This window comes from Rhinolophus sinicus, chromosome 14 (assembly GCF_057876585.1).
Source record: "Rhinolophus sinicus isolate RSI-liver-muscle chromosome 14, RSI-T2T, whole genome shotgun sequence".
NCBI classification, from domain to species: domain Eukaryota; kingdom Metazoa; phylum Chordata; class Mammalia; order Chiroptera; family Rhinolophidae; genus Rhinolophus; species Rhinolophus sinicus.
The window spans coordinates 36,785,320-36,809,297 of record NC_142514.1 but is presented as its reverse complement, the minus strand read 5'-3'; the positions used below and the strand labels follow the sequence as shown (position 1 = coordinate 36,809,297).

At 37.5% G+C, this 23,978-nt stretch overlaps 1 protein-coding gene across 17 annotated transcripts in view; it reads right to left on the bottom strand.

The window, feature by feature from the left end:
* The window catches only part of OSBPL9 (oxysterol binding protein like 9), a 130,062-nt gene that overhangs the window by 5,541 nt on the left and 100,543 nt on the right, over positions 1 to 23,978 (bottom strand). For 14 of the 17 annotated variants that reach the window (XM_019742781.3, XM_019742782.3, XM_019742783.3 and 11 more), the window contains 11 exons: positions 20,792 to 20,882; positions 19,640 to 19,741; positions 16,550 to 16,709; positions 10,709 to 10,821; positions 10,464 to 10,582; positions 6,275 to 6,360; positions 3,770 to 3,944; positions 2,450 to 2,534; positions 1,611 to 1,721; positions 1,269 to 1,332; positions 1,009 to 1,149 (listed from right to left, as the gene is read on the bottom strand). In XM_019742781.3, the coding sequence (XP_019598340.1) occupies positions 1,009 to 1,149; positions 1,269 to 1,332; positions 1,611 to 1,721; positions 2,450 to 2,534; positions 3,770 to 3,944; positions 6,275 to 6,360; positions 10,464 to 10,582; positions 10,709 to 10,821; positions 16,550 to 16,709; positions 19,640 to 19,741; positions 20,792 to 20,882 (1,247 nt within the window). Of the gene's footprint in view, positions 1 to 1,004; positions 1,150 to 1,268; positions 1,333 to 1,610; positions 1,722 to 2,449; positions 2,535 to 3,769; positions 3,945 to 6,274; positions 6,361 to 10,463; positions 10,583 to 10,708; positions 10,822 to 16,549; positions 16,710 to 19,639; positions 19,742 to 20,791; positions 20,883 to 23,978 lie in introns of all 17 variants that reach the window. The other 3 variants (XM_088791135.1, XM_088791136.1, XR_016018630.1) reach the window with 2 other exon arrangements.

Genomic DNA, 23,978 nt, shown 5'->3' with positions numbered 1-23,978 from the left:
ATATCCTTCATCTGATGCTCAACTCCCTAATTTGAAGAGCCCACCAAGTGCTCGTTTAGCTCACTTGAGGGTAGTCTTTCTACTACTTATTGCTAAGACTGGTGGAGAATTCTGCTGAGTCAGCAAGTTCCTGTTGGTCAGATGACCTCTGAGGAACCCTGAGGCAGGCACACCCATGTCTCTGTTCTGGACATCCTATTTTTATCACCTGCCGTTTTGGGGGAGCAGCAGCATGATAGAAGTGACTTTTGCTGCTTTCTAAGCTCTGCCCATATTTTCTGACTGCAATAATATTTTGGATTTTACACTGATCTTTAGTAAACTTCATCTTAGGTTCATGGTCTCACCCTGCTCAAGACTTTTTTGGATGCTGATTCTGTCATCCAAATGAAATTATAACTGGTTAACTAGTCGTGTATCTTCCAACTGCAACACTGTTCCCAAAAAGGCCTTTGAGGGCAGAGAAAGTCCTGCAGATTTTCCTCTTCCAGGCAGGCTCTGAACACCCCCAGCTGACTGTTACCCAGACAGCACAGCTGTCGTCATCAGACCCTAGAATATCAGATGGAATCAAGTCAAGACGTGATGGTCACTGTTTTTCCCAAGAAAAGCACAGAAAAAAGGACTGTGCAGACTGGGAGACACTCCAGTGGGACTCACAGAGTCTGGACCAGCTCATGGTTCAGTCTGGCAATAGTCAGGAAATCGGTGATGTGGGTTAGCTAGATGATCTAGGAAGACGCCTTTCTGTTCCCCATTTGCAAGTCAAATTCCTAGAAAGGAAACCCTGCCAATGACCTCTGATTGTTCTGAACCCAGATTTTAGATCTCCTTCTAAAAGTGGAATTTTAGGAAGAGACATGACTCACAGGATGTGAAACAAGTTTACAAAGACAGAACCATTAAAATGGTCAAGTCCTAACAGAATTTATAGTTCAGGACAAAAGGAAAAGCATTTCGGAGAAGCAGAAGAGCACTAAAGCAAAAAAGCAAAACAAGAATACCTACAAAATCTCAGCGGTAACTCTGTGCTTCTTGCCCCCGTAGAAAGGTTTAGTGTGGAAGACGATATTTGCACTATAGCCAGTTTTGGAACAACTAATACTGCATTCTCCGCCTAGTTCCACCCAGGGCACTGTGAGGATAGACCTGCAAAATCACAAGTTTTCAGGTAAGGCGGGAAAATTCAGAGGAAAGAGCAGTGTAACTTAAGGAACAGCAGGGTCTACTGCTTGCTGATCAGAAGACATAGACACAGCTCTACTTGCCTTCCATAACCATTGGGGAACGTGAGGATGTAATGTTCGTCATAGTCTAGACACGAGACACAGCCTGTGGAGAGAAGGGTAAATTGATGACTAGTGTCAACTGGCTATAATGCTGCGTGTCTGACTGAGGGATATTCCAGGATATCCCATCCAATTTAGGGAAAACCGATCCTGCATCCCACCACTGCTCCCACCCCAACTACATATGCTTACATGCAACAGTGAGACCCAGTCTGGCTTTCTGGGGCCATTTCCTCTTACTTAGACCAGTGTCCACACATATTACAATGACACAAAATTCTCCTATTAACACTGGAGTCCACCCAATGCCCAAAGACTTACCCTGCCCTATGTTGTGCACCCCAATGGACATTCCGAGGAATTTTGATTTGGTCCAGATATGAGCATTGAATTGTATCTTCTTGTTAATACACTCAGCATAAAAGGCTGAAACTACAGAAATTGTTTTCAATTAGTACACTACGTAGCTATACCCGTCACTCCAACTCCCTTAACCCAAAGAAAGAACGGGCTCCAAGGGGAAAATCCTTCACCCCTCCTCAAAGAATTGCCTTCACCCCTCCTCAAACGAGGCCAACTGCCTTTTATACGCTGTTCCCCCAGTGCACGCAACCATTCAGGGCCCCGCGGGCAGGAACTTCCCTGAACAATGAGGCTATGGGCAATTCCAAAGACCTAAGATCAAAAGGTCTGCATGTTCTTCCGGTGAGCAAGAATGTTCCTGTCGCAGCCCTGACCTGAGCCCACCCAGTACATACAGGCTGACCACGGTACAGAGCCAGTCAGACGCCGAGGGTATGCATTCTCTCCCCAGGCCAGGAATATACTGTGCAGAAACTACATCTCATTTATATAAATTGTCTTAAAGTTGCTGAGGTCTCTACAGCACAGCTCATTACATGTAAAATGACTTTAGAAGCATTCAAGACTGGTTTCCCAAATCCCTTTTTAAAATACGCATTTAATCAGTGAAGTTAATTAATACAATCTTTGGAACTTATACAAGGAATGGTTCCTCAGGCATGAGGAACCAATCCTCTTGGGATTGGGCAGATACAGTAGCCATAAAACTGCCAGTACAGTGACCACACCAATGGAGCTTTTCATGACCCACTTTAGACAGGACAGTTTGAAAGTGGATGTTGCACTCTGGAACTTACTGGGTGGATGATGGGAAACCTGTTCAGCCACAAACGTTACACAGTTTTTGGAAACCCCAGGAATTGGTCCTTCTGAAACTAGCTCCTGCAAGCAAATACAACATTGTTTTCTTTTGATGTGGAAACACAAGTGACACTGCAGAGAATCTAATAACTGGAGTGTCTGCCTCCCAAGGTGGTTAACTGCTCCGCCCTCTATACACCCAAAGCACCTGACACTTTTATTATGGCACTGAATTACACTATTGAAATCACTGCTTGCAGCTGTCTCCCTAAGACATTCTGAAGGCAAGGATCATGCGCCCAACTCAGGGCCAGGCCTGGCACAGAGTGAGCACTTAGCAATGTTCACCCAATAAATAAGAACAGGCACACACTGCCGCTGTCTTCAGAAAGGACTATAGGTAACGTGCCACTTGGTAAGGGAAAGACACGCAGAGTTATGATTACTGAGAGACTATGGGCACTGTGGGCTAGGGGCCCATCTCTTGAGGCCTTTTACATTTATTTGAGTTTTCCTTGTTGGTCGTCTTCCTCAAACCAACCTCTAAATGCTGGGAGCCCTGGGGCTCAGGTGTGAGTTACCTACTCTGCCTTAGCTATGCTGTCTTCCCAAACGGTTTCACCTAATCCCAGGGCTTTACAGGCCATCTGAATATACTATAAATCTCCAAAAGCCCCATCTCCATTCTAGATTTCTCCCTTGAACTCTAGACTCTTAAACTTTAACTCCTAACATGACAGCTCCACTTACATGTCTCACAGACTCCTCACACTTTATATTTCAAATTAGAGTTCTTGATCTTTCCCCTCCCCAAACCCAATAATTTTCTTTTGTGTGTTGAATGCCACACACAAGGATTCATCTGATTGTCCCCTTTTCTTTACCTCCCCCAATCCATCTATCAGTTCTAACTCTAAAATACGGCTCGAATCAACCATGTCTCCCCTGGAATAATGCCAGAGCCCCTCAATAGTCTCCTTGCTTCTATTTTTGCCCATTTCCAATTTATTTTTCATAAAATCATTAAATAATCTTTTCAAGACAAAAATGAGATCCTGATAAGCCATACAATTATCATTATGGCCCACAAGGCCTTGCATGATTTGGTTTCTAAATCTCTATCCTCATCTCATACCAGTCTTTCCCTTCTCATACCGCTCATCTATATTCCAAATATGCAGGGCCAACCAGTGTTCTATGAGTGGTGAGCATCTTCTGATCACTTCTTTTACCACTGTTTTCCGACCCCAAAATAAAATGAAATCTTGAATCAGTATGCAACTTCAGAAAATTAAAAGCACTAGTGCAGCACTCACTGTGTTCTCTTCAGTATCATTTGGTAATAATGTCCAGTGACACTGAAAGATCTCGCCCAAAATGGGGTTGTATGGCTTTTTGGCAACCGATCCTTTCCTTCCTGCATGAAAGGCTGAGAGGTACCATTTCACAACCTGAACCATTCGGTCTCTGGCATCCTTTTGGTCACTAATGCTGCAAGGGAGAAAGACAAAATTTCATGTCCTGCTTTCTGACAAGATACAGGCTGATGCAGCACCCCTCAGCATGGTCCATCCCGTGACACGCTAAGAGGACCCAGGACCAGATGTTACCTCTAAGTTCCTTTTTAAAATTGAGGTATACAGTATTTCTCTGAAAATAAGACCTAGCCGGACAATCAGCTCTAATGCGTCTTTTGGAGCAAAAATTAATATAAGACCTTATAAATAAGGGTCTTATATTAATTTTTGCTCCAAAAGACGCATTAGAGCTGATTGTCCGGCTAGGTCTTATTTTAGGGGAAACACGGTAATATACATAACTAAACACACTGGTCTTAAGAGTTTGGTTTGATGAATTTGACAAATGTATATATATCTGTTTAATTAATCACCATCCATTCAAGACATAGAACATTTCCATTACCTCCAAGTTTCCCCATCCCCCTTTCCAAGCAATCCCTACCCCTGAGGCAAATACTGTTTCCAGTACCACAGATTAGTTTCCCTTGTTCCAGAACTTCATATAAGTACACTGTTTCAATTGCCAAATAGTTGGAGATTTCCTAGATGTATTTGTGTTATCGATGTGTATTTAATTCTTTCATGTCAGAGAATATACTCTGGTTCCAATAATTTTAAATTTATTAAGTCTTCCAGTATATGGTCTATCTTGATGAATGTTCCATACGCAGTTAAAAGACTGTGTGTTATACAAATTGTTTGGTAGTCAACTGGGGTCAAGTTTATTGATAATGCTGTTTGAATCTTCTATAGCCTAACTGATTTGGGCAGGGGGCATGGCGCATACAGGGAGCTACTTGTTCAATTAATTCCTAAGGGAGGAATTTCCCACCACGACTGTGCACTTGTCTACCTTCTCACTTTACTCAATTTTTGCTGCATATATTTTGAAGCTTTGTTATTAGGTACATACACATTTGGGATTAATTATTCTTGATAAATTGACTTTCTTTATCATGAAATATCTCAATTTGTTTCTGATAATATTTCTTGTCTTAAAAATATCTCCTTTGTCTGACACTAATATAGTGACACCAGCTCTGTGATGCTTAGTGTTTTGCATGATATATCTTTGTCCATCTTTTACTTTTAACCAAGAAGTGTCTTCACATTTAAAATCTCTCACTTGCAAATAGCATACAGATTGATCTTGCTTTTTTATCTAGTCTGAAAATCACTGTTCTCTTAAATGGATTGTGTATGCTACTTACATTTAGTGTCATTACTGATATAGCTGTGTTTAACTCTACCATCTTGGTATTTGTTTCCTATTTGTCCCCTTTGTTCCTAGTTCCATTATTTCTCTTTTCCTCCTTTTGTAATTATTTTTAGAATTCCATTATATCTTACCTATTGGCTTTCTAGCTGTACTTCTCTGTACTTTTAAGTGGTTCCCCTAAGGGTCCTCAAAGGTTAAATTCTCATAAATAAAAAACTATCCTTAAATCTCAACTCTATTATTTAATGAATAACTGATACTTTGCCTCTTTACTTACACATTACCAATAAATGTTTACATTTTTTTTGTTGAATTATGTATTAATTTAAACAGTGCCATATTAACTGAGATTCTTCCCTTTGGGAATTGGTTAAATGGTTCTCTTAAATCTTCCTCAAGAAGGAAACGTGCCCACCCACTGCGAAACCTCAGTGATTTGTGTCTGGCTTTAGTAAACCACAGTCCAAGGCCAAGGAATGCAACCAGAGAAGACAGATTAGGATATCCCCTTACAAAGAAAAATTGCTACCACTGAAAAGCAATGTGAACCCACCTCCTTATAAATTAATCCCACCTTTAGATGACTTCTGTCCTTTGTACATACATCTAATATTGCAAGCTTTATATTTAAAATTTATGAATCAGTCTGTAATCTGTAAACTAGACTGTAAGCTCCTTAAGGGCAGACACTGAGACTTCTTCTTTCTCCAGCTCATAAAGTGTCTGGGAAACTATGAGTGCTTTAGAAAGGTTTGCTGAACTTAGTCAACTAAACTTCATCAGGATACAGTATAAATAATTTAACAGTGATTACTAATTCCTGGACTTAGCTCTGTCAATACTGGCTACCTATTAATGGGCTCTTAAGGTTTTTTTTAAAATGTTTAACTTGGTTGCCTAACAACATCACCACTTTATCACCTATGCACACCAGATAGGCATATGACATAAACAAACTATTCAATGACACTTCCCTCAGAAATGTTTAAAAGGCAAAAGGGAGAATCCATCTATCCTGCAAAGGCAGAAAGCTACTTAGTAAAATGTTTAAAAATTGGAAATTACTGTGTTCAGTCAAATACCTCACAAACAGGTCCGGATGTGCAAAAAAGTCTGCATACATTTCTAAAAGAGATCTTCTTTCAAGAATAAATGTTGGAAGAACTACCTGAAAAACATACACATTTGACCCTTGAGGATCAAATTCCACTATGAAAAAACAGACTGAACTGTTAACAAAACTCATTCCCATCACAATAACCACCCACCCAGTACTGCCCAGGCATGCTTCTGATACCTACTTCCCAAACTGTTTGATTCAGAAATGCCCATTAACCTGCCCAGCAGATGAAAAACAGAGGAGAGGTTTTGAAGTTCAAATGCCACCTCCTCTGTGCAACCTTAGCTCCTTGAATCAGTGTAACAACAACAAACTACTCTGGGCAACCTTTGGACACCTACTACTTGCTGGGGCATTACATACACTTTATCTTACTGAACTGTGCAACAATCCTGTTGTAAAGAAGTCATTATCTCTATTTTACAGTGGAGAAAAATGAGGCTCAAAGAGGGTGAGAAATTTCCTCACTGCACTGTTATTATGTGGAATTCAAAATTGGGTCTGTTTGAATTGGAGGGCGAGGCAGTCTGTGCACTTCTTTACTGCTGCTTTTCCATCAGGTGCACTAGGAAATTTATCTACTTAAAAATCTATGTTCTCAAATAATTGACAGGTTCCTACAATACAAGGACCACCCTTATTCACACTTGCATTTTCAGCTACTATTGCACAGTAAATTTTTATAAGAGCAATTGAAAGAATAAACAAAAAGAAAGACGAATAATGAGGGGAAACAACAAACTCTTTCTACCATTGGTCTGAGCCCATGAAGAAAAACACCAAAGGGCTGGAAAAGTGGCATAGGAGAAAGTAAAGAAAATAGGAAACTGGAGTATGGGAAGAAGGAATGAGAAAGATTAGGAATAACCAATTTAAACTGGAAGAATTTCATCAGGGAATGGAAAAAGATTTTGAAATGTATATCAGATCATAAATTATTTATTATGGAAATAGAGCACCACAGTAACCAAAAATTCCTTTAAAGATAATTACTGCATATCTACTATATTCAAGATCCTGTCTTAAATGCTATGGAGGAGGCAAAGGTGAGTATGAGAGAATAATACTGGAATTTATAGTAATACCAGTGGAATGTGACAAATACCATACAAAAGATGCTCCAATTACCCTAGAAGTTCTGGAGAGGGGCAGATCATGTCTGTTTGGAGAACTAGAGCTGGGAAACCATTCATTCAGGTGGCACTAGTGAAAAGCCTTGGAGAAGAATAAGACTGTAATAAAGGGAGGGGAAAACAGAAGAACAAGACATGGAGGAGGGAGAAAAAAAAAAAGACATGGAGACAGGACATAGGGTGTGATACTAACCAGTGGACCAGCCTGGCTGGGTATACAGAGTATATAAGGAGTGCTCATGGAACACACGCTTAGAAAGGGACACCCCAGCTATAACACTTAGAATGTTTATTATCAGACTCTAGAGTTTAAATTTTAAGTAAACATTTTCCTTCCACAGAACATTTATGTTCATAATCTCAATATGGGTAGATTCGCAGGCAAGCTTATGTACTGACTTGGTGTAACTTGCTACCACTCTTGGAGAACACAGAAATTACATATCAGCGAGTAAGAATGCTGAAGAACAAAACAGGGGTAAATACCTTTAATATATAAACAGCTCTTACAAATCAACAAGAAAGATTACTACTGCCAGTAGAAAAGTGGAAAAAAGAACAGGCAATTCAAAAAAGAAACGGCCAAAAAACAGAAAATTAGATTTGAAGTGTAATCAAAGAAAGAAAAAAGAATTTTCTCTCCCTACTTAATATTTTTCTTTAGAACTCTCATTAAACAGATCTTCAATGTTTTCAGCAATATACTGATACATGCCATTACATCAAACTGCTGCAACATTGATGAAAGTAAGCTGGGCTAGGTTGCCTTCAACCTGGGTTCAAGTACTTATTTGCCACTTCTCAGGTGTAAGGAGGCTCTGGAAAACTACTCGACTTCTCTAAGGTTCTGGAAAAGGAGGATAATTACGTGCTCTGTTTATATCTTAAGGTTGTTTTGAAGACCAAATGAGGTGAATGGAATATGACTTCATAGTATCTGCAAACACTACAAAGTATTGGGAAAAGAACTTTAGAAAGTATCTGAACGGAGAGAACGTTTTTATAAATAGGAGAATATCTACACATTTAAGGCATTATTGTAATAACACTTTGGAATGCATTAAAAATCTAAATTTCAGCATCTGTTGGTAATCACAGCTATTTGTGTTAGCACGGATTTCTAAAATAGCTGTTTTTTAAATACATTTGATAAAAAATAGTATCATGCAAAAAATAACAAGCTTTTAGTGGGTACAGACCCAGATATGGATTATCTGCCAGAGGAAATTATGTGAAGCAAAACTCACAAACTTGATTGTGGCAGCCACTTTTGGTTGCCTATGCACATCGTTGCTATAGCCATAGTAAAAGAACTCTGATTTGGTTCAGGCTACAGGTTGCAGGGCCTTCCCAGATCTCAAAGGGTAAATGTGGATTCATCTAAACCAATCATCTAACCTCCCTTGCCAGTGACTGGCTCAGGCATGGGCACACGCCCACCTCTGGTGAGATTCAACTGAATGCAAGCCTGACTGGCCACTTCTGGAAAAGAATGTCCTTTCTAATAACCACAAACACACACACAAAATCCATGAAAAGAAATTATCTTTCTGCCTCTTGACATATTTGTACAACAAGGATGTGATGACTGGAAGTGTGGCAGCCGTTTTGCAATGATGAGGAGATGAGCCTGAGTGTGAAAGTCAGCATGCTAAGGATGGCAGAGCAGAGAGGCTGAAGGAACCGAGGTCCTTTCCTACGTTGCTGACCCACCAATCAATCCCAGAACTACTCCACTTCTGGACTTCTCATTATATGAGATAATAAACCTACTACTGTTCAAGTTACCTTATGTGGGTCTTTGATTATTGGAGACCAAAACCAACCAAGGCAGGAGATGTAGAAAACAATATTACAGATGTCAGTGTCTAAAATTAAGCTATAACTTTCAAATTTGAAGGAAAAATTCTGCTCCAGCAATTATGCAATTTAGTGATCAGTGAAAAAATTCTGGGGGCAAACTCCTGCAAATATTCTTACCTAAAACATTCCTAGCAAGTATGTTGGATTCCACAAATTCATGCTATCCTTGTGTTTCTGTTCTCATTTAGATTTGGGGGGAAAGGTTTTATTATAGACACTTATTAGAAAGTATTATGGATTAGTTTTTTTAATCGCACTCTAAATCCAAAACCAAAACAAAGCTCACTACTGACAAAGACTGTAGCTCAAGTCTTGAAAACAAGAGGCAGTAGCGGAAACATTACAGATTTTGATTTGAAATCACAGACCAGATTAGAAACGCAGTTATGCCACTTAGTAGGATTTAACCAAGTTACGTAACCTTCATGAATTTGACTTTCCTCATCTATAAAACTGAGTTAACAACAGCACCTACTTTGTCGTGCTGTGGTGAGAGCTACGTGAAAGGATGAGGCTTCTAGCACAGTGGCAGGGATATACAAACGCACCCGTAGTCCAGGTCTCCTAAATCAACTGGGCATTCTCTTTAGAGCACCAAGTTTAAATTCAAATCCAGAGCACAATTAGCTGTATGGCTCAATGTACGTCATAAACAATTTTCCATTCACCACCTGTTCTAATCCTTACAACAACTCTGTGAAGCCGGTCACTGTGTGTCCATTTTGCATGAGACACCTAACAATCAGAGAGGAAGGGACGTGCTCAAGGTCACAGCTTGGTAATAGCAGCAGTAGGATGCTAACACAGGTCCTCTAACCCAAGATCAGAACTCTGCTCATTTTGATTCTATGCACACTACACTGCTTAAGGTTTTGTCCAAACTCCTAATGAGGCCTAATCCTATTCCTTGTTTGCCCTAATAAAATACAAATCTTAATCCATACATACTATCGCTACGAAGTTATTCCAGCTTTACTTATTTCATCCACTTACAAAAATTTTCACTTTACTCATCTACATATATATCAAACCACAACAAAAGTATAAGCAGACGTTATGTCATTATACTCTATTTGTAGGCACCCTCACCACACAATCACTAAGAATCACACATACACATTAAGACTTAGAGCAAACGCCAAATTTCATTCTTACCTTAGTAAGATCCATTCCAAGTCTAACCTGTGACAAGAGATGCATGATAACACTCTTGTGCTCTTCCACTGACCCTGCCTCCCCTTCATCATCTCTATCGTCGTATGAATCGAAAAGGTCTAAAATAAAACAGATCTTCTTCAACTGGAGGTAAACTGGACCAATCTGTGCTATTGGTATTACAATTTTTTTTTAAACAAACGATTTTAAGGGGAAAAAAAGTTAAATTCTCAAAGATCACTTACCAGCATCACTTGTTCCATTGGACAGGGAAGAATTCAGGGATTCTGTGGTATCTGGGCGCTTTAGACTATTTCCTGAGCTGCTATGGGTCAAGGCTGAGACAGATCCAGAGGAACTAAAAAAACATCAATCACCTTCTTAAGCCTTTTAAGAAAGTAATTTAGAATCACAGAAACCTACAGTTACTTAAAACCAATATATGCAGATAGCTAACAGAAACAAGACTCTTAATAGCGTTAGCTGGTTATATATATAGCTATATACACATACGCTTTCCAACTGTCCCTGTCGCTGTCATTCTGACACTGAAACTATAAAGTTTGATGACCAAGCCTCTTGTCTTACGCCTTTTACATAGTGTGTGCTCAACCATGCCGAGGTCACCAAAAATTAGTAAGATTTTTTGCCTCTGCTTCTAAGTTTAAACTTGAGTTCATTTTCTGATTTTGTTACTCTGCATAAATGTAGATTTGTCATAATTCTCAGCAACAGTTTCTAGAACCTCAAAAATGGCATTTAGTCTCAGAAAGATGTCTTGTCTGTATTTTTGAGATCCTTTGATAAAAGTCCACATTGATATTAACACCTTTCCCAATCATTAAAAACCGTATTTGAAATTACAAAATAAAAAAGCATATTATTTTTTACAAGTATTTTTATAGTAACTGGTATTATGGACTGCTTTCTTATTAAATGTAAAAATAGAAATCAAATTTCTCATACTTCAGATATTATTTATAAAACAGTATACACATAATCAGTCTTTTATTACAAATTTATAGGTGCAAAACATTGTACTCTAATTTAAACAGTTTGCCCTGATTACTTATCTTCTTTTAATTTTTTATTTAATAATACATTGTTTTTTAGAGCTGCTTTAGGTTCATAGCAAAACTGAGTGGAAGTAAAGAATTCCCATATGCACAACCTCCCTCACTATCAACACCCCACGCCAGACCGGTATATTTGTCACACCCGATGAACCTACATTGGCACAACATCACTCACATACATAGTTCATTCACATCAGGGTTCACTCTTGGTGTTGCATAGTCTATGGATTTCAACAAATGAATAATGACAAATTTCTACCATTGTAATATTGTAGAGAAAAGTTTCACTACCCTAAAAACCCTCTGTGTTCTGCCTATATTAGAACATTCTGTGCTTCTTTTGATCTTTTTTCTTTTTCTAAAGATTTTATTGGGGAAGGGGAACAGGACTTTATTGGGAAACAATGTGTACTTCCAGGCCTTTTTTTTCTTTTTCCAAGTCAAGTTGTTGTCCTTTCAGTCTTAGTTGTGGAGGGCGCAGCTCAGCTCTAGGTCCAGTTGCCGTTGCTAGTTGCAGGGGGCGCAACCCACCATCCCTTGTGGGAGTCGAACCAGCAACCTTGTGGTTGAGAGGACACGCTCCAACCAACTGAGCCATCCAGGAGCTCAGCAGCAGCTCAGCTCAAGGTGCCGTGTTCAGTCTTAGTTGCAGGGGGCACTGCCCACCATCCCTTGCGGGACTCGAGGAATTGAACTGGCACCCTTGTGGTTGAGAGCCCACGTTCCAACCAACTGAGCCATCTGGGAGGCAGTTCAGCTCACAAGTGCCATGCTCAATCTTAGTTGCAGGTGGCGGAGCCCAACATCCCTTGCGGGACTCGAGGAATTGAACCAGCAACCTTGTGGTTAAGAGCCCACTGGCCCATGTGGGAATCGAACCGGCACCCTTCGGAGTTAGGAGCACGGAGCTCCAACCGCCTGAGCCACCGGGCCGGCCCCTTGATCTAGTTTTCAAAAATCCTTAGGTAACTAAATATTGCTTCTTTGATAATTTAGTAGTATACATCACAAAGTACTATAACTAATGTCTACCTCACCAGTTTTGAAAACCAATGGAAAATATGAGTAGAAGACCCAGGTAAGTTAAACAAAAGAACTGCACAAAAATTACCTTCAAAATGCTTTCTGGCTCTTTGTTACATCATAGAGTCTTTTAAATCAATTGATCTAAAAATCTCAAATCCTTTAAAATGTGTATATTAATTTAGATACATTTCCAAAGTTCAGATCTATTTACGTTGTGCTTTTCCGTCTTACTCAGATTAGAAACCACGTCTGGGTCAAGTGAAATGCTCAATAAAGCTCAAAATGGAAAAAATGGGATAAATTTTCATTTATCCAATTCATAAGTTATTTCATTCAGAACAAAGGATTTAAAGAATATAGTTAAAAAACAACAGCAACCTTGACAAAACAATGATATGCATACAGAAAATATTTACCTGCAATGTGCTAACTTGTATAGCTCTTACTGAGTACCTAGTATGTGTCTAACACTGTATGTGTTTATCTCCATAATAATCTAATCTCCATAAAACCTCTACAAGTTAGACATGATTATTCTCACTATACACAAATGCTCAGAGGTCACACAGCTGGTAAGTAGTGGAGACATTTCAAATGCATATCTGGCTTCAAAGCACAAGTTCTTTTCAACATACACTGTCATCTAGTTTATAAATGTATAAGACCATACTGCTCAGTAACATAGTTCACAGAGGCTACTGTCACTACAGGTTTTTAGAAACTGAACAGTGAAAGGACCTAAGCTTTACAGTTCTCTTCCTTGAAAGAGGAAGAAGAAGAGAGAAGAAAGAAACTTGCCCTGAGAGTTAGAAAACTAAGGGTAGCAGCTGATGACCAGCAGGTGTCACAAGCTCAGTGCATACAGAGGGCAGACAGGCAGATAACAAATACAGTCGACCCTCGAAAAATGTGGGGGTTAGGGGCGCCCACCACCTATGCAGTGGAAAATTCACATTGTTGGACCCTCCACATATTGAAAATATTATATAAAGAGGCCCGGGTTAGAGGACAACATGCTCGTAGACCTGGAGCCAGCATACTCAACTTGAAGGAATATAAACCCCATTTACAAACAAAAAAACAACCAAAAAGTCAACAAACACTCTGCTGGACAGCTACAGTCCCCACCAGTTTGGGAATCTACATTAGAGCACATAAGGAGTGAAACTGAGGGAGGAAAGGAATCCAGATGGGTTAGGTGGACCACAGTACTTAACTCTGGGTCCCTTCAAATGGGAGGTTCATAAACTGTGTATTTGTTACAGGGTGGGTATGGGGACAGCAGAGAGAAGGAAGCTTGTAAGAAGGAGAAAACAGAAAAGCCTGTGAACCTGCAGGTGACTTTGTACACATGTCTATTACACGTACAACAGGTAAGCATTTTTAAATTTTCTATTGCATTCAAATTTCAGGAAAACCTCTGAACTGGGGCCAAAGGTTGGTTATCAGTGATGATCATAAGGAAGCTAACCACAGATTATCAAGCTTTTACTGAATATAGTTATACATTTGCTTCTAGAAAGTAGATGAGTCCATTTTGATATTTGATTGTATGTTGTTTAGAATGACAGCTAACTTTTGGTGTTTAAGAGATTGTCCTTATTCTGTTTAAATAAATAAAACAGTGACTGAGGACTTCAAAGATTAGTAACCTTTACTTTGGAATTTTCATCTAAATCCTTATTTTCTTTTAACCCCACTATCATTAAAACCATTTAAAAAATTAAAATGAAATTTCTACTGGCAAACTGCTGATAATGACCTCTCAATTAGTTTATTCCCCCACATACATTAAGAAACGAACATGCTAAACCACACCGTTTTTTGCTAAACTGGCCATCTTAATCTGTGGGTTCAAACCTCTCTTAACTGAAGTATCGTGTCTTAAAAGTATGTGTTCACCTGGATCACATATATTTCACTTTTTCCTACATTCAAAAACTGAATTTGATCCACTAAAGTCACAAAACTTCCTGAGCCAATGTAGTCGTTTTCCTTATAAATTTTAAGATTTTGAGCGGTTTTGATTTCTCAGTTGGTATGCACACTTTAGAGAACTAGAGTCCTATACAATATTCCTTATGAAAAGAAACCGATGTTCAAGGTCAAAAGACTGCCTGATGGTATTAAGCTTGCAAATTCACATACAATCATCTCTAAATTTGTAATGTCTTATAAAGCGAACCCCAAGCTATAACAATAGTACCAACTGATGAGAAAGTAGGGTTGGAAAAAATGCCCAAAAAAAGTAAGCCAATATATCGACAACAAACAGTTACATTAAAGCAAATAAATGTTAGCTTGCTTTCTGTAACAGCTATCATTTACTGAGTGCTTGTTACATTCCAGACACTATGTTAAACACTGGATTGACATTATTCTCATTTAAATGTTCACAACGACTCCTTGAAGTTGAAACTATTATCCTCATTTTACAAATGAGGAAACTGAGGATTACATAGGTTCAATAACTTGATCAAGATCATAGATGTTTGAGGCAAAACAGATTTGGAACCTAAATCTCTTTCTGCGATTCTAGAATTCAAAGTCTTAAAGATAGCATCCTACACACCAGTCGGGCTGAGAAGTATTTTGCTTATGGGCTATTAGGTAAACAACTTTACATGTAAAAGACTTTTCTGTATAATGGTACATACCCAGCTTTGATTCGATAGTATAAAATAGGTTAAATCTTTTCTAATGAGGGAACACCTATCATCAGTATCTGTCAATCTGCCTGCTTAATATCTCTAATCCACACACTTCCTTCCACTCCCACGCTATTACCTTAGTTCAGGTTATCAACATTTCTTAATTTACTACTTCGTTTTGGATGGTCTCCTTACATATAATGCAGCCCCAGTGCATTTAATTCTATACAATTTCAGCAAATCTCTTTCTCTAAAATGCAGACCTGACCAGCAACTGCCATCACTTGTGAGAAAATGTTCAAAATTAGTAAAAGGCTAAAGGCCTCTTTCATGATCTAGCTCTTGTCAACCCCTTCTATATCTTTTTTTAATCACTCCCCACAACTTATGTTACAGCCACACTCAGTCGAGCTCCCCTTGCCTGCAGACTTTTCTTAATGGGGTTCCATCTCCATGAGAGCATTTCCACCTCCCACTCCTCTGCTCACCCCATGTCTCCTTCTCTCTAGTCACCCACATCTCACTTTAAGATCACATCCCCTCCCTCCTCTGTGAATCCTCCCCTGACTTCTCATGGCTTCCTATGCTTATTCTTACCATAGCATGTGTACCATTGGATTATAAATGTCTGTCTGTTCCCCCAAAAGACTAAGTTCCCTGAGGGCAGAGGCTGTGTCTTTTGTCACCTCTGTAGGTCTTTTGTCACCTCTGTATCATCCCTCCCTAGTATAGCTCTCCACTCTAATACAAAAACAAGTAATGGTAATCTCTTGTTTGTATACTTCCTACAGTGTTTCCCCGAAAATAAGACTGGGTCTTATATTAATTTTTGCTCCAAAAGATGCATTAGGGTATATTTTCAGGGGATGTCTTATTTTTTCATGTACAACAATCTACATTTATTCAAATACAGTTATGTCATCTTCTTCTGGAACATCGTCATGACATACTAAATGCATCCGTCTGGCTGATCTTAACTGGGGTTTATTTTCAGGGTAGGTCTTATTTTCGGGGAAACACGGTAGCTTATTTGCTCTCATTTGACCCTCTCCTAATGTTGGTGCTAAAGAAATAATGCCCCGAGTTCCATGAACAGTACTGGCATATTACTACAGCTGATGCTAATTTATTCCATTTAAATTAAGTCAGGAGTAAAATCAACACTCTCAGAGAATTGGCTTTGCTCAATAAGTCACATAAATATAAGCTGTCTTTTTCCAAATAATACCTTATACAGGAATCAGTCATTATTAACACCAGACTCAAAATCAAGTTACATTTTTAAAAATCAGGAGAGTCATTTAAATACATACATATTAGTTCATCAACTTACTCTATTAAATGCTTTGGGGATGAGCCACTTTGATGAAATTCATCAGCATCATAGAATTCATCTTCACTGCTAGAATAAGAGAACTCCGGGACTGTATTTGGAGACAAGTTGACATGACTTGGAGAAGTTAGACTGCTACTAGGTGGTGAGTGCCCACTGCCTAGGAGGTTAAAAAGTTTTTAATTAGGGGACAATATTGGTAAGAGAGGGGAAGAAATTAGGGAGATGGGGTCAATGCAGACCTTTCTAAAATCAAGAGTTAAGTTGGCAAAAGTCCTTACACTATTTGTAAAGAAAATTAACATCTAACTAAACAAGACAAAAGGGCAAATCGCATTATATAATAGGGCACAGCCTTTTAAATAAGTGAAATGTTATATTCCCATTCTATAATTATCTTTAATAACAGGAAAGGAGCCCTTTTGATTATAATCACAATGTGTCAGTTCTGGTGCTACAAGTCCCATAATAGATACCAGTACCAGTGGGAAGCCAGGGCTCTTGTTTTATACAGTAGATCCCGATACCCAAAAATGCAGCAGTGAGCCAATGGCAGTACAAAATGGAAATAATTTCAAAGCCCACGTGAATGTTAAAATATTGTTCAGGATATCACATTCTTATTAGTCAATGTTTTGGCAGTCACACGTGAAAGCACAAAAGCTCTGCACAAAGCCCTGAGCACTCACTATCCAAACTCCTCACCTCTTTTCCACCTAAGTCAGAGAAAAACAGAGGGCTATTATGGGATAATGTAGAAAAGGAAGAGACTAGGGGAGTCATCTTTCTATTCCTCAGTAGTAAGGAAATGGAAATTAATGGAGATCCAGAGAAAGACTGGATTAATGGTGATCATCTGATTCACTGTCTAGTAACAAAGTAATAACAATAAAAGTATGTAACAGAACAGTGGAACATGGAGATCAATTTAACAAGCACTTATTGAGCATCTAAAGGCTCTCAGGCAATTTATGCCAAATTGTTACAGATGTCTGTGGAGATTAAACTTAAGTCACTGCTGGCAGGCAATCTAAAAGTCAAGGCCACAGTTCCAGAAAAAATTGAGAATAGCAGCAATAAAAATGAATCCAGAGCCCACTCATGGATTTTCAGTCCATTCCTGTGTCTATGGCTCAATAGTTAGGGAAAGAGAGCATCTACCTACCACTTGGCTGTCACGCTTACAAAGATATTTTAAAAACGACACAAAAAGTTTCTCACCTAAAAAGGTAATGCTTACTGTGGATATTCCAAACATAGTTTGTTTTAGCAAATAACTTTAAATTCCCTTTATTCCCTCCAATAGCAGCAATAAAATGGGAAAAAAGTTTTCTCCTACTGAAATGGGGGGGGGGGGGGGGAGATCAGGGATTACAAATGATTAACATGCAAATACTCCAGGTGATCATATAACTGAAAATATGCCCAAGAAAAAATGAGTTTGAATGGGCACTGCAAACAAATGAAGTTTTCCTTATGAGAGAAAAGGATATTATTTATTTTCTCAATTATTCTGTTATTTCTTTTTTATTATTAGTGAAAGATAAAGGAAAGGTGGAAAAGATGAAAAAATGAGGCTGAAAATAAAAAAGAAATAGATACTAATTTAATTTTTTAAATTTCTTTAAATCCACCAAATCTAAAATGTTATACTTTTGAAATATCTTCTTCTGAAATAATTTATACTAAAGTTAATGTACATAAAGAAGAGTGCTCACTTTTTCAAAATTTGTAACTAGTTTATGTATCTCCAAATAAACAAATTTTGGCTTCAACACTCAGTGTAGTTTCAACACTCAGACATAATCAACACAATAAAACACAGGCCCTGTTTTTTAAATGAATAAGAGGTTGACACAGGTAATGAAATACAGAAAAAAAGTCAGCTAAGCATTTCAACCTCATTATTCAAAGTGCTTACCAGCATTTTCCCAAGAGCTTTAAATAAGACAGCTATTTTTGCTTTCTTTCTTTCAAATTGAGAAGATCTCTGCCCATGCTGTTAAATATTAAAGACCCTAAAGTAACAGCATCAGCACCTTTACTAATTCAAATTTCAAAATGGGCTAAAATCACAAGATAATCTTTCATTATTACACAGTAAAAGAAATCTGTCCAGGAAAGAAATCTGTGATGCAACTGCAGGCACTTACCGCTTACCTCCCACCTTTTCATGCATGGTGTAACAGTCACGAAAGCACTAAGTACTTCCTTGACTTTGGTTGACAGGTTAACTCAATGTAAACCAAATTCATTTTACAACAAGAAATAAATCTAATGCTAACATTGATAGCATTAATGTAAATCAGAGAAAAAATAAAGACCATAAGTCTAAATGAATTTTAAAAATGCAAACTAAAATGAAGTATCCCTTTTTCTGCCCATAAAACTGGTAAAAATATGAAAGACTGAAAGATCCATTCTAAAAACTACATACGTGCTAAAAGTTTCTGTACAAGGATATTCCACTGAAGTATTGCTTATAATAGGAAAATATTAGAAACAACTTAAATGTTCATCAGTGGAAAAACAGGGAATACCTGTCCAGACAACTGTAGAAAGAATGTTATAGACCTCACTATACGAACATGGAAAGGTCTCTAACTGTTCACTGTTAAATGAAAAGTGAAAGTCACAGAAACACAAGATCTCATTTGGGTAAAAACAAAAACAACAGTAAAAATACACACTATAGGTATATATGTACATACATGTACACAAATGACAGGGAAGAGTAAAGAGGACTTTCAGTTTTTGTTTTCTGTATTTCTGTATTTTCTGATTCCTTTACAATAAGAAAGTATACAAGTCTACCTTGAGCAAATTTTTAAAAAAGTCAATATAGATCTTCAAAATAAATCATAAACAAACAAACAAAATTCTGCAATATATTTAGATTATAATTATTACTAGCTTTTGGTTCAATCACAAAGTTAACCATTTCATGTACAGAACTGTAATGGTAAAACTATGGTATCTCCAACAGAAATATACAACACATATTCTTTAACTTTTTCCCCATCAGTAATCAAACACAAATCTTAAATTTAAATGGGGAGTTAGAAGGAAAGGAAATACACAAATCTGTACCTGTACTATTTGGTGTTGGAGTCTGATGTCCCAAGGTAGCTAAGACAGGTCCAACTGGTAGGGAAGATGGACGCTGCTCTGATTTACACAACTGAGCAGGTTCTAAGAGATTTGAACATGTGAAATAAGTTGGAGAAACAGCCCAAACACAACTCTGTTAACTGCAATTATGTGGCATTCAAAACCGCAAAGGTCAGTAATTTCTGAAACTATATTCCATTAAGTCAAGTCCCATGTTACTCCTTTCTGACATCCCATACCCGTTAAACCCAATGATGACATGCTACGGAGTACCAAGACACTAGGCAGGATAGCAAGAAACCAGTCATGGTTGGACAATACCTCAATACAACTGTTCTGTAAAACCAGCAAACATATCTGACGACGATAAAGTGTTTCCAAACATCAAACCACATAAAATCTGAAATGAGGCACAGTATCTCCTCTTTAGCCCATGAACAGATATTAGTTCATTCTCTTAAGGATATATACAAATTCACAAAAGTATTTCATATACTTGTATCTTTTAAAAGGATTTTTTTCCAGTCCAGTATCTGACCAAACTAAGTCATCATTGAGGAAAGATATGTTGGATGCAACAAAAAGTAAAAATAGTAGTTGGGTGTTGGCCCTACGTCCTCCTTTGCCAGTTTAAAAAGAAAATACTATTTATTCTTCTATACTTAAAAATACATATCTATTTAATTGGCAGACATCATAAATTTCATTCTTCCCTTTCTCATTATCTTAAAGTCCACCATGAAGAAACCATCTGTATTGTTCAGAACTATAAAGAATACCCCAAATTAGAACATTCCTGGAAACCTCCAAGCAGATCAAGGTACACTTGGATCCAAGGTTTTCCTTGGAATCATAAATCCTGAATCACAGTATTTAATCCATGTCTTAGTAACCATGTTTGTCTGCTATCTCACTTTGAAAACAAGAAGCCCTTTCACTGTACTTAAAAAGCCCCAATATCAAAAAATACTATCACCCTTTCCCAGTTCATTTTCAGCTGCACTATTTTTTTAAAAATTCCTTTTACTCATTAAAAAACAAAGAAAAAGCCCTTCAAGATTACTACAACTGTTACGCAAATTAAGTTTTTCTCAGCAATGAATCTGTGAAACATTTTTCTAAATACTATACCTGGAGGTAAGACAGTCTGGGAAGGCATTGTGTTGATCACAGGTTCCAGGGGACAAGGTTGATATATTGCATCTACAGGATTAATAGTACTCTGAGATAAAGAAACACATAGTTATTTTTAATTAAATGCCCTTCCAGTGCTGACCCTCCCAAATGTATGCAATTGCCCACGTTTCTGACAGTAAAGTCCTGAGGGTAGCTATACAGACATGTTGGTCAAAATAGAAAGAGGAAATGAAATAGCTTTTATATACAGAAGTCTCTGAGTTCCCAAAAAGGCATAATAAGGAGGAAAAATGAATGAATCTGTCATATAGGAAGGTAAAATTTCAGAAAGAGCTGTAAAATGGTGAGGGAAGACTTCAGGAAGCCGAAATAAAAATCTCTCAATTCAATTCAGTGTTTCTCAAATTTTTAATTCACCACAAATATTGTTTCTCTACGAAAGATGAAAGGCTCTCCCTTGCTGTGGTGTTAATAACATCACACCTATGCCCAGCTAATGTACTACACTGCTAGGACCTTATCTTCATACCATACTACTGCCACCATTTAACACCGCACTGAACAGTATGGGCACCTAGTTTAGTCGCTAAAGGCATGTAGCTTTTATTCGGGGAGTGTGGGGAAGAAGGGTTTTTGTTTTGTTTTGTTTTGTTTGAGGATTTAGAAAAATATAAACATGTGGTTACACTTTTAGAGTAGAAAAAGTTTAGGTTTCTCTGATTGCAAACCAAGAAATTACTCTGCCAGCATGACAGCATTTTAAAAACAAGACTCCACAGCTTACTGGTGCATTTTTATATGGAGGAGAGGGGATTTTAAACAAAAGTGTTTGCCAGAGTAAAGTTTAGAACCACCACTTAGAAGACTATACTAGACAAAACCTAAGAAATAAAAATTTCTTTAGCTTTCCCTCTGGGAAACTAAAGTTCAAATGTGTATTAGGTACAGGCTATAACAGAAAATACTGAAATTAGAAATGCTTTCCTGATGAATGAACCTGAAAAATATTCATAAAATTTTAAAGTACCTAACACTAGAAACGGAGATAATGGCAAAGTTTTTGTAGCATTCTCATTTTTAAAAAAATTTAATTAAAAAAAAAAGAAAAAACTGTCCCTCTCTCCGCATATTTTGAAATCATTAAATCAGATTTCTTAAACCAAGTGACTTGAACCAAGATTTCGGATTCTTGTCACTCCAACAGTATACATACCATAAATACTCTGAATGGAAAATAAAGACTTAGAGAAGGAACTCTGAAAACAATCACTGATAATCACAAACCTAGTAAAGTGATGTGTGGGGAAAGTTCTAAAGGTTTGGGAAAAGCACAGAAGCAGGGGTTTGGGATTTTCATTCCTTAGAATCCTTGCTCAACCAAGGATGTGGCAAGTCTCCTATCTGTTATGGGCCTCACTTTCCCAGTCTGCACAATGAAGAACTGTCTGAATTACACGGTCTCTAAGGACTTTCTGGTTATTACTTTACGATTCTATTTTTAGATACCAAACCAGCCCATAACCAAGTAAGTGTCTCAACGAGTCCTGGAGTTGTCCTTAAAATAAATTCTTTATTTTTACATAGTGGTGTTCTACAAAGGGCTCCAAATGCTTCACAAAGGCAAAATCCCACCATTAATACTTTGATTCATTGGAACGAGAATATATCACCTCCTTGTCCCCACTCATTATATAAGAAAAATTACTGAAGAGACTACGAAAACAACTTTTGGAAAAAGGGACCAGGATTCTATCTTTTGAATGAAATATTTTGTTTTCCAGGTGAAATGTTCTAAGATTAGGTTTGTCAACCGAAGAATATTCTTTTATTATACTTTTTATGCATGTATACTTAAAGTACTCAATATCATTTGCTGCTGCTGTTAACAGAAACTATAACTATTCTACACTCATCTCCAGTCCTTGGCCAATCAACTTCAGGCTAAAATATGCCAAAGTCCCTTCTATCCCTTGTTTCGAAATGTATGTGCAGCGCTTGAGAAATGCAAGCAGATGACAATCCTCAGCCCTGAACTGTTGTGACATTAATAAAATTCATGAAATGCAATAAATACTAAATTATATAGTCATATATGTATGTATAGCTAAGACTATGGAGTGTTATGTGCTCATTCTGTACCTTACAACAACCTTCTAAGGTAGAACCAGTCACATCTTTATAGAGGAACCTACTCTAAGGTTAAATGCCTTGCCCATGGTCACAGTTAATGAATGGCAGGGCTGGGTCCAAGCCCCAAAATATGAACAGTTCCTTTCTTTTTTCAAAATAAAAACTCTTTAATAAAAAATGCTACAGTCCCTGATCAAATAATTCAAATATGTTTGTTTTCTGCAAGATTAGATTTCCTAAGAGTATATACTTTCTAGGTGTTTTTAATTACAAATAAGCAAACATTTTTGGTATGCTTTAGAAAACTATTAACATAATAAAAAGGAACTAATTTTGGTCTGAGGGAAAAGACATAAAATAATGCCAAGGTGATTTTCCTTAGGGTTTTTGGGGACCATGAAATGCTAGACAAATATAGTCTTTTTCCATGAGGCTTACAATCTTATTTGATACCTCAGGAAGATACATTACATTGTATTTGTATCACATAATTGTTTTGTATCAGTGTGGCTCAAACTCCAAACTCACATTATGAAAAGAGAAATTAAAAAATCCCAATGTATTTAATTCAAATTTCAAAAATGTTTCTCTTATCTCTGCCTTCTTAAATATACAAGCAACACCAATATTTAAATTTTTCCATTTTAATTCAAATATAAAGATAACATGCTCATCCTTTCTAGTATACATTAGATGGTTTTGAAGATTTACAAAATGAGTTTGCAGATTTCAGACAAGCTGGCATTTATAAAGTATTAGGACAAAAAACAAAACAAAAAACAAAAACAAAAACAAAAAAACCGTTTCAGAAATAGTCTGAACAGAAGTCACTTACTTACTTTAGTTACCATAAAATTAGGGTAGCTCAAATTACAAACCTTCACACTCTAACTTTTATTTCCAGTTGAGAAATACTAGCAATAAAATTTTATTTTCTGTTTAGAGGAGCAGTTGATAAGGGAAGAGTAAAAAGCCAAGGGGAGGAAAGAAGAAGAAAATGTCTGTAAGTCAAAGAATTTGTGTTGCAACTTGTTCCAACAAAAATGCAGTA